Below are 14,744 nucleotides of genomic sequence, written 5' to 3' on the forward strand. Positions count from 1 at the left end.
CGGAGCGGGCGCCGGCGCCGCTTTTATAGCGCCGAGCTGCGGGGGCGGGGCCTCGCCGCGCGCCGCCGCCGCAACCAATGACGGAGCGTTGCGACAGCACGCAGGTGACTCAGCCGCGCGAGTCCGTGACGCGCGGCGCTGCCACGCGCTCGGGGGGCGTGGCGTCATGGCGCCTCGCGGTGCAGGCTGGGGGCGGCGCGGCGCGGCCGGAGCCGAGTGGCGCCGAGGGGCTGAGTGGGGGGGGGGTGGCTGGCGGCCTCGCGGAGCGCGGGAGCTCTCAGTAGGCGAGGCCTCCTGAGGGCGCCTAAAAATAGGCCTCCGCCCCCCTGCAGGCGCGGCCGGGAGCCGGAGCGAAGAGAGACGGAGAGCGAGGGAGGGGCGGCGGATGGGGTCGTGTGAGGCCGCGCGGGCGGGGCCCGACCCGGCAGACAAAGGAGCCGCGTGCTGCTGCGTGAGGCGTGGCTCTCCTCACAGCTCTGCTCGCTGCGTGCGGCGCAGCGCTTCTGCAGCGCGAAATAGCAAATAGCTATCGTCAGAAGCCGGACTTCTGAAATTCAGCGAACAAATCTTCTTTTTGGCGATTGCAGAAAAGAGTTTTCCATTTTCTGCGTGCTTCCCGCTCGCGAGTCTGTGCCATGTGTCGCAGACATGATTGTGTGCTGTAGTTTAGGTTCGCGCTGTAAGTCCGTGTTTTACGTCCTACTCGCGTTCTGTTTGCTGGACAGTGCCTGCAGCAGCACTGCAGCATGAGGAGGAAAGGCAGTTTTGCAAAACGTGCTGAAGAGCTGCATGAGATGCAGTCCTGATGGCGTTATTTGAATTCCTCTGCATACAAAGTGCTTACGCCACGGATAACTTTCATCGTGATTCTCCACAGGTGCTACATGAGAACATAAAGGAAATGGGGCTTAATGAGCTGTTGACTTTTGAGTGAGCACTTGCTAACAAACGGCCCGTTTCTGGAAAATGGTTGCTGCTAGCTGTGATGTTTGCGGGTGCTGCACAGCACGAGTCTGTGGTCAACCGTTCCTTGTGGGGCATGGGAAGGCACACTGCTGCAGGGCCTGCTGAGCCCTATGCTCTTCAGATCCTATTGAAAAAGAGGAAAAAAAAAAAAAGTACATTCTGCCTGTGTGGAGGACAGCAGTAAAGTGTCTCAGAGGCACTGATTTTTCTCCTTCAAGAGGGTTGCTGTGAAACATGAAGGGAAAAGACAGCCTTCCAGGTAAATAGGTGGAGGAGGTTTAATTAAATCCAGAAGGCATGGCAGCACCCATGGGTACACAATGCCCTGTATTAGAATAAGCTGCATAAGCAACAGTTCCTAATAGCAGCCAAGGAAACTTGAATGGTGGGTGTATTTTCAATGCAAGATACCAATACCATTTCAGTAAGGTCAGCTGTGCCCTGACAGCTTCCTGTGTACTTGTCCTCTGATGTGTAGGTTATTCTCACAGGTGCAGGATGACCTTTCAGCATGGACTGAAGTGAAATAGTCACCTTTGTGCTGGTGCCTTGATTTCTCACAATGCTGTCTTCAGCTGCCAGCAAGGATGAGGCTGAGCACTGAGCTCCTTGCAGGTGTGATGAATCTGAGCATAAATGCAGAGCAGTGCCATGTGCAGGTGGGAATTCAGGTGTCCTGTAAGTGGCAGCTACAACAGTAACAGCAATAATGGGTGGAGTTGGAAGAGTCAAGGAGTGGTAAGTTTGAAGGTTGTCTGACTAGAACAGAGGAGATAAAGCCCCTGGAGCAGGAGAGAAAGTCCTGGCTCAGGTGTGAAAAGCCGCTGCTGAGGCAATAGATGTTAGTACTCTCAGACAACCAAAATGAGTTACTAAATAAAGGTGAAAAAAAAATCCACATATATGGATTTGTAATCACTTTGCATCTGACTTCTGCTTGTGACTGTGTATTCTGACACCCGCGGTCTCCAGGTTACCGAGATCCCCTGGATATCTGACAAAGGTTTAGTGAGATCTCACAACAGGGATTGCATATCACTGCTTAGTTTTGCAGTTTCACTATGACAGAACAGACTCTTTGTCTTGATCGTTGACTTCTTGCCCACTACCCTGATTTATCATATTGGCAGGAGCTCTAGGCGCCAGTGGGCCTAGAGCACACAGGCATCTTTGGATAAGAGAGTCGCACGTTGCTGGAGATCTGTATACCTTTTGTCTGGCTTTTGCTGGAGCAGTTGGTGCATAAGGAACATCATAACAGTGACACCAACAACATCAGCATTAAGTGAGAGCATCCTGTGGAGAGAAGCATGCCATGAGGCAGCAGGGGCAGGCAGGCCTGGAAGACAAAGTAAGCTGGGAGCCAAAGATGGCATCAGAGAGTGGTCGTGATCTTGCTGCTGGGCAGGTGAAGTCCCACAGAACCCATCCAGGAAGAACAAAGCAGGTCCACAGTTGTCAGGGGTGTCAGCCAGTTGTATAGGCAGACAGGTGATCCCAGTGATGATGAGTCTGAGGTCAGGCTGGAAAGGGAAACCAGCAAGTCAGGGTCAGAATTGGGTTCAGTGGCAATAACCAGAACCAGCTACCGATGTGGTTATCATCAGACAAACCCACAGTAATGAGAAGGGTTGAGATCAGTCTTGCTGGGCCAGGCTCTGGACCAGCAGGTGTATGGCCAGGCAGAGGGATGTCTCTAACATAGCTCAGGCAAGCACTTCGCTGTAAGTGCAGCTCTCGAGTGAAAGGAAGCAGACCCCACTTTGTAAAATTCTTTCCCACACACCTGTCTGATCCAAGGCCACTCAGCAGCATGGCAGAAATGGCTTGAGTACAGGCAGCTTAACTGGCAGTGGACCTCAGAAAAGGTGTAATGAAGAACTTATGCCCCAGGCTGAGGGGCGTGCATGTATGACTGAGAAAGTACTTGGAGCTTAGAATTTGATTGCCAGAGTTTATTCTGGATACATACAGGTCATCGTCGTGTAACAAACAATTAGAGACATAGCTGGACATACTCTGTTTACACCACTAAATGCTGTAAAGAAGTCAGAAATGAAGGAAAAGAGGAATTCAAGGGATTGCATGGAACCCTGATTCACGTAGGAGTTTTCCTCCTCTTTTGACATGATGGCTGTGCTATCTTTGTGAACAAAATCCCTTGGATTTTTTCTGTTCGTATTAGCTGTTCCTTTGAGGATGTCTCTCTTAAGTCACACAAAAGAGTCCCAGATTTGTACAGGTTTTCGTGCACTGCATAATGAACTTAATTGCAATCATAAAAATCTCAGATTTTTGTGCTCAAGATGCTCAAGAAAAGAGCACAAAGCTGGTGCACAGATCATGCTGAGGGCATCCATGGCCAAATACTCAAACTATTGGATTTGTTTAACTGTATTCCTGGTGACTACGTACTGAAAGAGTGTGAACCTGTTAGCAGTGCTACAGCCCTCACCCTGGAACACTTAATGCTCCAAATTAATGCTCTTGAGATTGATGTGCCTCACTGCCCAAAATAAATCTACCCATAACAAATCATAACCACAAACTCCCTCTGTTCTGACCACAGTTGTTGCAGCGGTGTACTTGTTTGTGACACTTGACTCTGTAGGCAAAGGCCTAAGTCATTCATTACCTCCTCAGGTGCCAGGGCACCTGAGCTTGTATCTGGGGAAAAAAAGGCTAAGATTTGGAAGGGAAAACTCTTATCATTGCACCGACACTCAGATACACGCATCTGCTTCCAGACATGCGCAGAATATGTGGCCAATCAGTTGTTACAGGGTGACTGATGAAATTTCTGAGCTAGTGACTGTAAGTAGCATGCATTTTTTACGTGCAATAGTAGGATACACAAACTTCAAACAAAAATATAGAGAGGAAAAGGCAAGAGCTTCCTTTTGAGTGCTGGAATGCATGTTCAAGGGCTAAACAGTTCCTGCTATAGTATTTCAGGGGTATTACATTACAGCAAAAGCTGTACAGTATCCAGGTCGGAGGTCCTTTCAGTCCTTTCATTTACCTCCCACCTTCTTATTTATATTTTAGAAGCCTCACCAGTTGTGGTCAAACATCTAAGAACTTTAAGTCCAGAATAAAATTAAATGTGATGGCAGGATAACTATTGGAGCAGCTATTATTAGAACCTGAAGGAGTTTTGGCCTTAGCTGAAGAACTGCAGGCACTGAAGGTTCCTGGTGCCTGCAGCTGGCTGAAGTCCAGTACTATAATGTGAAAGCACTCCACGGTCTTTCCCTAATTCCAGCAGCACTCTGTATGTGGACATGCAGAAAGCATTTGGAAGGCAAAAGAAAGCAATCAGGAAGGAAATTATATATGGTGAGTGATGGATTTAGCAAGTCTGCCTGCTTAGTGGCATGACCGTGCAAATCAGGTAGGTGGCTAATGGAAACAAATAGCATGCTCTCAGAGCCCTGGCAGTGTTTTTGTTGTATGTAACAGTGCTGGAGGCATATGTTGGACTTTGTACATAAGAGAGAGATGGATCATGCACTTTCAAATTTATAGTTATTAAGTTATACAGTACAATATATATGCACTTTGCCAAACACCGTATGTTTTAGCAGGTTGAACACATCTTCAGTTGCACAGTACCCTGACTTTCCAAGGTAAGGGGATTCAGGTGAATTTCTGGTCCAAAGCTTTTGTCTGATTTTACCCATTTTTACTGATTCTTACCTCCTTTTTTATGAGGCAGATCCTTACTGTGACTTACTCATGCAAAACTTTATTGAACCTCATTAAGAATTTTTCCTGGTAAGTAATGAGGGAACAATGGATCCTTAACCTCTTTGGTACATATGCCATTATTAATTTCACATCTAAATTTAGCCTTCTAAATTTGGACCATCACTGTCAGTCGCAACTGACCACAAACATTAGTCCTAACCATACCAGCATTACAGAGCAATTGCCCCCTGTGATAAGATTCCTTGTCAAATTTACAGCTCTTGCAAACATTTTGCTAGAATAAAAGTGAACAAATGAAAAAAAAAAAAAAAAAGTACAAACAAAACAAAACAATGTAATGGAATGCTAGATTTGTCCCTAGCTTATTGCTCCTTGTGATGCTTAAGTGAAACAGCAATTTGGGATAATGAACGTTGTGCTGTTGTAACACTGTGTTGTAGAAGCAAGTATTTCATGCTTCTTAAGGCCTTACGTGATGTCAGTTTGCATCTTACTTCACTTGGTTTCTCAGCCTGTTTTGCAAAATGTTGTGTTTCCTAATATCAGCTGCTGCTCAGTATTGCTGAGAAAAAGCAGCAATTTTAAAATGAAGGTTTTTTTTTTTAATTATTTTATAGATCCACATTCAAGTTCAAACCTAAAATTCCTAATGACTTCCAACTCCCAAAGCTGTTTTCAAACTATCAGAAATAGAAAGAACTAGAGGACTGTGACACAGCTTTTCCCTTATCATGCAGCACACCAATCAGAAGTAAACATCTTGTTCCCCTTAGCAAACATGTTTTCATTGCATTGCAACCCTGCTGACCCAAGCAGTTAGCCAATATTCTGTGGTATTTGTAGAGAAATCAAATATTTTTCCATTTCTGCCCCGTTATTTTCATGCAGTGTGCACATAGGCTCATTCCATTGAAAATTACTGAGAGTTAAATAGCAGGAGACAATACTCCAAGTTTAGTTTCTGCGAATTCTTGAGCCAAACCCCTCCATGCTCACAGTCCCATGTCCCTTTCTAGCTGTTTGCCAGGTACTTGTCTGTGCTCTGCTGCTTCTTTTGGAGACATACAGCTGCAATCAATAATCCTTGTTTGTTTCTGCAAGCAGACTTCTAACTGCTTGTCCAGGCACTTCAGGCTTGCGTGTGGGGTTGGTCAGCAAGCAATGATTGTACACTACTGCCACAGGCATGAAGTGAAGTGATGCTGGCCTGGCTCAGGCTGGACATCAGCTGCCTGCACCGCTGCATCTGCTGCATATGCTGCTGGAAGCATGTATATGGCGTTTCAGTTCCTTCTGAAAAATATCCTGCAATATGTTTGCCTCTTGCTTAGGAGAGTGGGCCCTCCCTCACCTGAGACAGCAAAAGCATTTCACACAGTTTGCAGGAATATGCTGCCCAACTACGGAAGAGTAACACAGAAAGTCATTCCAATAGCTGTTCTTGGTTGTTGTACTCATGAGCAATTCTGATCCCAGGAAACAGATTTTGCTGTCCTTCCCCTTGTCTCTGTGTGATGCAGGTGAGCAATGACAAAGCCGCACACCATTAGTTGTTTGTCAAAATACGTATGGTTTTGTAAGACGTCTTTTTAATGCAAATATAAAGGATTGGTCCTGTTTGTTTTCAGTGATAAAAATTCAAGTAAAACAACATCTTGCAAAGATTGGAAGGGTTTTTGTTTTCTATCTACCTGTCCAAATGTTTGTTCTTCCAGGTAATCCTGAAATTAACTCATTTGGATGGAACTTAATTCTGGACAAGTTTCTAATTCCCCCATCAACCTCTGGGAGGCCGTTTCCAAACATTAGCCTTCTCTTTACCAGAACAATTCATGCAGAGTATTTATCAATGTTCTGATGATAAACCTGACCTTCACCTGCTCTGTGGTGTGTACTCTTCTGAGAGCAGCTGGTTGCTTTCACAACCTTTGTTTTTGTGGACACTGTGTGAATTCCCTAGGGAATTTTTCACGTATCTTAAAATATTTGAATACAACATCTAATTTAGGAGCCTAGTCAGAACTTAGGTAGACTGAACTATCATGATGTGCTGACTGCAGGGCTTCCAGGTGACTGTGCTTTTAACCAGCATATCTCTGTGAAGTTCCTGAAGTTGGGAAGAATGAGGCAAGGCTTTAATGCTGTTGTTCTCAATCTTCTGACTCGTCTTGAATTCTCTGTGCTGGTTCTTATGGGAATTTATTTTTCTTGGTAAAGGGAGGAAGTCTGACTTTTTACACAGGTAGATAGTGATAGGACAAGGGGGAATGGTTTCAAACCAAAAGAGGAGATTTAAATTAGCTATTAGGAGGAAATTCTTTACTCTTAGGGTGGTGAAGCACTGGTACAGACTGCTCAGAGAAGCTGTGGATGCCCCATCCCTGGAGGCTTTCCAGGCCTGGCTGGATGGGGCCCTAGGCAGCTTGAGCTGGTGGGTGGCAACCTTGCCCATGCTGGGGGTGCTGGAACTAGATGGCCTTTTAGGATTTCTTCCAACCCAAGATTCCGTGATTCTATGATAAAGACACTGTTGGCCAGTATTCCAGATGATGTCTCGTCGCTGTCATCAATAGCTTTCCCACTTCTCTGTCAATTGGAAATACCCTGTCTGAAATAGTCAGCGTGTTAACTTTTAACAGGTATCAACTGTGTCCTCTTTCCCTCCTCATGATTTACAGTTCATTAACTCTAGTTTAGACCTGAAGTTCAGGATAATCCTGAAGTTTGCGATGTTTCACTTCAAATTATTAAGTAGGTGATTAAAGTTTACTTTATTTGTCAGGCTAGATCTCAAGTTCAGTTCTTGCTGGGCAATGTTTTGAATCTTTAAATACACCCTCTATAAAGACATTCCCCCAAAACTACACGGTGGTTTTCTAATTCACCATCTTTTTTGCTGTGTCCTGGCCATCAGTGACAGCATTGGTCTGCTGTTCTCAAGAATAAGAGATTAAGAGATTCCTATCAGAAGCCCTTTCTGTGTGTTGAGTAGTCCTCCAGTTGTTGCCTATACTTTTTTCAGGCCATCCAAACAGTGACTGTTGAAAGGTATAATTTCTTAATAAAGGGAAATGTGACAGTAAAACTGCTATCAGCTATTAGGTAATTGCAGCTCTATTTCCGTTCAGTGAGTGGAAAATTATTCTTGTTTGAAAGAGGATTATTTGATTGCTGCTTATTTGGGAGGTGCTTTCTCGCTGCAGATTGCACTGGTGCTGCTTAGGACCTGCCAAAGCCCATGCTTCGCAGTGTCGATAATACTCAAACTTCACATGTCTCTTAAAACCAAAAAGTGAAAATATGAAGAGTGTCTACATGTTGGAGTGGAAAGATTGCTTCAGCTGCTGGCTTACAGAGTTGTGGTTGAGCAAGATAAGGAAAGGAATGACGTTTCCACAGAAGGAAGAGTTGGTTGGGTTGTTTTTTTTTTTTGTTTGGTTTTTTTTTGTGGTACAAGAGGGCTTGTACATGGCTTTTACTCTACTTAATTCAAAACCAGGGAATATCTGGTTGCATACCTTGTGGTACCTCAAAGTCAAAGTCCTGTTACATCCCAGATACTTTGGCATCCCTGTATTCCTATTCCTATTGCACACAGGATGACTGCATTCTTCCTTCCCTTCTCTATTCAAAGGATCCACCTTTTCTACTTTCCCACTTTTGCCAGTGTTTTTGCATTGCCCTATCTCTTGGTACAATTTATTTTCCAAGGGATTCTGTATCCTTCATTTCATTTTCTCTGTACCATGTCCACCAGGATTCCCTTCTCTCATCCTTCTCCCTTTCTCCATCACAGACTGAATTAAACACTTTGGATTTACACTCAGAAGAGCTGAGATCTTCAGGCTGTTGGAAGATTTTATCAACCTGTATTTTGAGAGGTAGGCATGCCAACTATTGTTGGAAGTGCTGGGCATGTTAAATAGCAGCTCCAACTATCACTCTCTGGTTGATTGTCCTCAAAATCAGGCAGTTCCTTATATTCTGGAAATGACTAAATGTAATATAGTGAAGTTGTCACGTTACAGTTAAGCATGAACAAACATGGGTATGAAGTTCTATGTGGGCTGTGCCTTTTCAAGGTCCAAAGGTGAAGGCTCGCTCCTGGGTACAAAAGCTGCTTTACTATTTCAGGTACTGATTAATACAATATTTTTAAAAATCAAATTGTTAGTATTAAGTTATCAGCATTTAAACAGTAAGGAGCTACACAGAGGGAGAAATGTGCATATCGTACAGGAACTAGAGGGCCCTCTCTGGCAGAACAAGTACATCTGTCAGATGAAAGCAGAAAACCAGGTGCAAATGGAGCAGAAAAAGGATGCAACCCTCACAGAAATCTTCCATGCAATATACTGGATGCAGGGCATATACAAAGTAATAAAGTTTAGGATTTCCAGGTGCTGTCATTGACAGCCAAGATTAATGACTCATTCAAATATGTGTAAGTGATGCACTTTGAAAATAAGAATGTGGGCAGACAGGTATGGGCACGGAAATGCACACAACAGTTTGTTTAAACAGTGTCTTCCCAACCAGCTTGGTAACAGGCTGTAGTACTGCTCCATGCCTGCAACCTACATCTCTTGTTGCAGTGCCACAGAACCCTGCTTGGCTCCCATCCGTGCCTCCTGAACTTGCAGAGTGCCCAACACAACAGCCTTAAGAAAGAAAGAGGAAGAAGAAATTATAAGAAAAGAGAAGAAGAGGGGAAAATATGTGGCATGCACTGGTTTCATACTGATTAAGAGTCCTTGCTGGAGATACCCCGGACCAGCACTTCCCTTCCTCACATCAGGCCTGGCCCACTGAAAGTGCTGCCTGAGTGACTATCCAAATGGCATCTGCCTGCCTGAGTTGGCTCCCACTGTGGTCCTCACACCATCAACTTGGACAGCTGCAGCAGCAGGAGTGGGAATGTCCCCCCATTCCTAGGATGGTTCAGGTGCCCTGAAAGTGCGTGTTTAATGGGAGCTGCCATGAAGGTTGTTGGAGAGACACGTGGAAATAGCAACCAGCATGGTGCCCTATGAGCTGGCTCATTAAAGACACTAATAACGATGTGCAGCATTCCTCTGCCTTGAGATCAGCACCCCAGAGTAATCAGGATGATGCCAGAACTGTGCAACACCTTCCAACGCTGTCATTAAAAGCCAAATCTTCGCCTCAGAAAAGTCAGTGCCAAAACCCCATTTCAGTCTTCTGCTGCCTTTTGGCCATCTTCTGCCAGCCCAGACATTGGGCACACACCAGGGGATGGGGACATTAGCCTATGGGTGGATGGGAGCCAGGATTAGGCCTGGTAAGTGGCCTCCTGATGCCCAGCAGCTCTACTCTTCTGGTTTTCTTGCTATTTCTAGCACAGAGGCAATATACTCAGGACAGAAAACAGCATGAGTGGAAATGGAAAAGATAAGATTCTGTAAGATATCATACAATAAATACAATGCAGTATTGTATAAGATAAGACTGCTACTGTTAGAAAATCTATTGCTTGGTCAAATGATAAGGAAGGACAAAATAAGTCTTCTGGGGCTTATAATTCGTTGTGTGTTTTTAAGGATTAAAGTTTTCTTTTTAGGGAGAAGTTGAGGGGAGGTTGGTTTCCTTTGTTTCAGATCATACTTCTAATTATAAAGTTCTCTTTTGTCTCTCAATGTTGGTGGGAACTAATCACTACTGTGGTCTGAATAATACATCTGTCTCAACATCCAGACTTTTCAGAGGGCACCTGATTTTTAGAGGAGGCTCCCAAGTAAAGGTGTGTGCTGAAGGCACCCAGCACCCCGCAAGCACAGGGAGAGAGGTAGAGCTCAGAAAGCCCCAAGGACCCTTCCTACCAACTGTAGGGCAAAGTCTGGAGTGAAAACACAGAGCAGTTTTCTTCTGGAAGTTTCTGCCTAGGACCTCTGTCCTTCTCTGTGGTAGCACATGACTGCATGCCACAGCACCAGGGTTAAGAAAATGTCTTCAGAGGACAACCAGACTGTTTTCCTCTTCCTGTATCACAGAATTTGTCTGTTCATAATTATACCCAGGGCAGTTAGAATCTCTTTAACTCTTTTCAGTATATTTATGTGTTATATAAATAGGGCTATAGGGACAAGGCATACCCTACAGGCTAACAATGACCCGCTAGCTTTGCACGTACCATCTCTTCCATTTTTTATTTGAAAGCATCTCCTGAACAGTGGAGTAACATCACAGAATCACAGAATTGTAGGGGTTGGAAGGGACCTCCAGAGATCATCGAGTCCAAACCCCTTGGATCATCCTTGGAGAGCCTGTCAGAAGCACCGCTGTGGCGAGTGTGTGACCTGGGCACAGCCTAGACTGACCTGGACAAAGAGGTGAGCTGGGCTTGGTGCTGCCTGGTGGCTGGAAGGAGTCTCAGCAGAAAAGCTGGGCTGGGGAGGAGTTCCCAGCTCAAACGAGGCCCTTCCCAATGGCTGTTTCCAGGGGAAATAGTTTCTCTGAGAGATTGTGGCACACGTTTTGGTGAGGATGAGGAATTGCCGTCACTCCCCTGTGTAACGCTACAGTGCAATGGAAAGTGCAGCAGTAACAACAGGGTGGCAAAGTCCTAGGCTGCAACAAGCGAGGATTTGCCCAAGTGCAGCAGTTGGGGACACAGAAAGAAAGGAAAAAAGCTGCTGAGCCTTGGAAGGCCTCAGGTAGCAGGGATCTCCAGAGAGGCACCCTTGCCTCCACTGCCAACCCTTCAGTGATGTCTGGGAAGGGTTTGTGTGCACCTGAGCTGCCCTGGGTTGGCCCTGCCTTCCCACCAGGTGCTCAATCACTGCCTCAAGCTGTGACTGACCATTGCCGCACAGCCCTGCAAAACTGCTGCTGGGCCCCAGCCTTTATCTCAGACATGACAAAGGAAGAAGAGCACAGACTTGATGCAGTGCATCTTGTGCTTTAATGACCCACGGAGCGCTGGCTGTGCCGTATCCAGCACATTTTTAACAAAACCCCACTGAAGGCATGGTGGAGAGCCGGGTGCTCAGCTGGGGACATGGATTGTCCGGTGACATCACAAGCATGGTGACATCACAAGCACTGTGCTTGGGGCTGTGGCTGCCACCAGTGAGTGCCACAGCCGTGAGCGCTGCACAGGAGTGTGGACACACTGCGTAAGCTCTCGTCCCGGCTGGCAGTGAGAGTGGTGTTGGCTTACGGGTGCTGCCCGCTCTTGCTGACGGTGTTGCTCAGCCATTGGGCTGGTGTGTGAACTGGAAGGGAGAAGGACTGCAGCTGTTCTTGGTAAGCCAGAACTGTAGGTTTGTCAAACGTGTGAGTCGTACCAGTGCATCCATTGCAGCTGCAGCAAGAGGAGAAGATGAAGGGAGTCATTTTCATGTCAGGAACACAAAATGCGTGCTGCTGTGTGTATAACTGGTGATGAGATGGAGGACAGTGCTTGCTGGGAGAAGTCGTGGCAGTAGTTAGACACAAGTTGGATCTCGACTTGGCACAGTTCTTGCAACCAGCTGCTTCTGAGACACTGCCCTCCTCCAGAGTTCATACGGCATAAAAGAAGAAAGCTGGAAAATGCTTATTCCTCATGATTATTCCCTTGTTGATGCCTCCTCTAGAGTTTCTGTCCGAGAGGACATTTTGTGGATCCAAGCAGCACCGGACTGCAGCCGTCTCTTTGCAAGAGCGGGGAATTCCTTTGGAGACAGCCCAACCTTGCTCTAAGAAGTTCCCCATGGCTCTGCAAGGAGACGACTGCTACTACTATTTCAACTCTGTCTGTCTTAAGGTTTGGTTGGGTGTCTTTTGCCTGGATTATCTTTCCTCGCTTTGAAGAGGAAGGGGTGGAGCGGGGGGAGACCTGCTGGCGATGCATAGCCTTCATCAGCAGAGGGATTGTGCGCTCCCTGCTAACAACCTGGGCCGACAGCATGGACGTGTTTCAGGCTGTGCTCTTATTTTGCTGTGTGGTTTCCTTTTGCTCGCAGGGAGACAGCTGTCCCTTCCGCCACTGTGAAGCGGCTCTGGGGAGTGAACGAGTCTGCCGACTGTGGATACAGGGCTGCTGTTTCCGGAATGACTGCAAGTTCAGACACATGAAAATTGAAGTGAGTGAGTGCCTAAAGATGAGCTCTCCACCTCCCTCAGGCACGACCTGGAGCGCTGCATCTCTCTGCAAACGTCCTCTGCCTGTTTTCATGACCCTTCCTTTCTTTCTCTCTTCAGAAGAAGCGCAGTGCGGTTCGCTGCTATTGGGAGAATCAGCCTGGAGGCTGTCAGAAACCCCACTGCCGTTTTCTTCATTTGAAGGAACGCGGTGGGAATGGACCGACCGTACCACCAAGCAACGGTGAGTTCCTGATGGCATGAAGCATGAAAGACTTAATTATGAATATTACTTCTGAGCGGGTGCAGGATGTCAGGAAACCATTCATTGGGGAGTGCAGGGAAGAGTGGTGCTAAGTGAAATATTGGTTTGTGTTTTGGCTGTCAGAATAGGGGTGGTTTTTTTCTGCAGACAGTTAAATGCATTGTAGGACTGTGCTGACTGCAGAAATGACACAACATTTGAGCAGGGGAAAGGCAAACACAAGAAACTATGCTTGAAAATTGGAAGCTTGTGGCTGACTGTGCTGAAACCTTCTTCCAAAGAGATGCTCTTCAATTATTTCTTGTCTTCTTTCTGCCAGAAGCTGACACAAGTGGCCTTCCTCTGACCAGCGGCCTTGCAGAAAGTCTGGAGAACCAGACAGAGGTTGAGAAGGCACCAGACAGAGGTACAGATACTGAACAGGCATCTGGGTTTGATGTGCTGCCTTTCTGCTCACTTGTTCTGATTGTTCTCTCCTGGACTGTTCTCTGCAGGTGACATCCCAACTTCCTCCCATGGCCCGGCTGCACAAAAATGCAAGCAATCTGAGGAGGAGGAGGACAAAGCAGAGGAACTGCAAGGCGCAACAGCTGAGCTGCACAGAGGTGGGGAAAGAACTCTTCTCTGAGGATGAGGACCTCGAGAAGTTACTGATGGAAGTCACAGAAGAAGAACTGGAAGCAGAAATTGATGACGACGCTGTGGATACAGGTGAGCTCCTAATGGAGCTCTGAGACCAACAACATTTCAACATCATAGTCTGATTGAATATTTTAAAACAACAACAACAACCATCAATTAAAACCAACCCTATTCCTTTTCAACCCTGTTCCTTTTCTTTCTTATTCTGAGGGGACGCTTTTCCTGAAACTCTGCAATGAGTCTTAAAGCAGAGTCAAACTGGTAAAAATCAGCAGTGCCTGCATTCTGTTCTGATTTCCCTGCTGGTCAGAGTTCAGGGGTCGTGCACCCACTCCCCAGCTCTGGGCGGCTGCCTTCAGCATCGAGAGCACAAAGCACTTGTGTGGGCACAGAACGACGTCCATCCACAAGGCCAAACCTGAAACTTCTTCCTTCCTCCCCCCTTAGCAAAACTGCATTGGGTTCAAGTGGAGGCTCTGGGGTTCTGCTTCCTTGGACAGTGCCTGTGTCAACTGCAGCACCCACCTCCCTCTCGCATCTCCCACTTCCTCACCCCTCAGGTCTCATGCTGCATGCTGACATGCATGAGGTTGCTGATAAGGTCTTGCTGTGCATGTCTAACATGCTGAAGGTGTAATTCTGGCTGCCTTTTGATGCAGTTGAGTAGCTAGAACTGAGGAAGGAAAGCAGATTTGCATGTTAGACTATTACAGACCCAAATGGGATGAGTAGTCACTGTAGTTTGCAACAACATTTTTGACACGATTTGTAATAGCACGTAATGGCAATTGAGGTGCTGAAGAGAAGGCACGTCTCCTACAGTTTAACCACAGGAACAATTAAAGGTGCAAAAGTCCATTTTCCTTATGTGCTGTCAGGCAGAATACATTAACCTATGAACAAACCCAGAGGTTGCAATCTTTTGTTCTGAGAATTAGCTAACCTCATAATTACAGGTTTTTGTATAATCAAAGGAAACTCCTTTTGATCTGTTCTTTTACACCGAGTTGGTTTACATCAAAATAATCATAGGCATGGTTTGCCCAAGGAATGTCTCCGAGCAGCGTGACTGAGA

At 46.2% G+C, this 14,744-nt stretch overlaps 1 protein-coding gene across 8 annotated transcripts; it reads left to right on the forward strand.

Annotated features, from left to right (window-relative positions):
* The first annotated feature begins 4,166 nt into the window (after positions 1 to 4,166).
* On the forward strand, positions 4,167 to 13,831 carry LOC122180932 (zinc finger CCCH domain-containing protein 11A-like). Of its 8 annotated transcripts, XM_042872927.1 has the most exons (10): positions 4,292 to 4,360; positions 4,551 to 4,595; positions 4,685 to 4,743; positions 8,474 to 8,558; positions 9,273 to 9,979; positions 10,855 to 12,445; positions 12,645 to 12,764; positions 12,883 to 13,006; positions 13,347 to 13,433; positions 13,522 to 13,831. In XM_042872927.1, exons 6-10 carry the CDS (start codon positions 12,245 to 12,247, stop codon positions 13,653 to 13,655), a joined length of 666 nt encoding a protein of 221 aa, XP_042728861.1. In that variant the 5' UTR covers positions 4,292 to 4,360; positions 4,551 to 4,595; positions 4,685 to 4,743; positions 8,474 to 8,558; positions 9,273 to 9,979; positions 10,855 to 12,244; the 3' UTR covers positions 13,656 to 13,831. The 8 variants fall into 8 exon arrangements, 7 of the variants coding, with proteins under 7 accessions (XP_042728860.1, XP_042728862.1, XP_042728863.1 ...); XM_042872926.1 differs by having other exon boundaries at positions 4,167 to 4,305; positions 9,273 to 12,445; XM_042872928.1 differs by having other exon boundaries at positions 4,167 to 4,305; positions 4,554 to 4,595; positions 9,273 to 12,445.
* The last annotated feature ends 913 nt before the right edge of the window (positions 13,832 to 14,744 follow it).

This window comes from Lagopus leucura, unplaced genomic scaffold (genome assembly GCF_019238085.1).
Source record: "Lagopus leucura isolate 7727_CA_CO unplaced genomic scaffold, USGS_WTPT01 Super-Scaffold_100008, whole genome shotgun sequence".
In the NCBI taxonomy this organism is placed as follows: domain Eukaryota; kingdom Metazoa; phylum Chordata; class Aves; order Galliformes; family Phasianidae; genus Lagopus; species Lagopus leucura.

Bases quoted from the DNA above. Each gene is read 5' to 3' on its own strand.
- LOC122180932 (XM_042872926.1), top strand. From the start codon at position 12,245: ATGATTATTCCCTTGTTGATGCCTCCTCTAGAGTTTCTGTCCGAGAGG. The intron at 12,765-12,882 runs GTGAGTGAGTGC...TTCTCTCTTCAG, and splicing joins TCAGACACATGAAAATTGAA to AAGAAGCGCAGTGCGGTTCG. The intron at 13,007-13,346 runs GTGAGTTCCTGA...TCTTTCTGCCAG, and splicing joins GACCGTACCACCAAGCAACG to AAGCTGACACAAGTGGCCTT.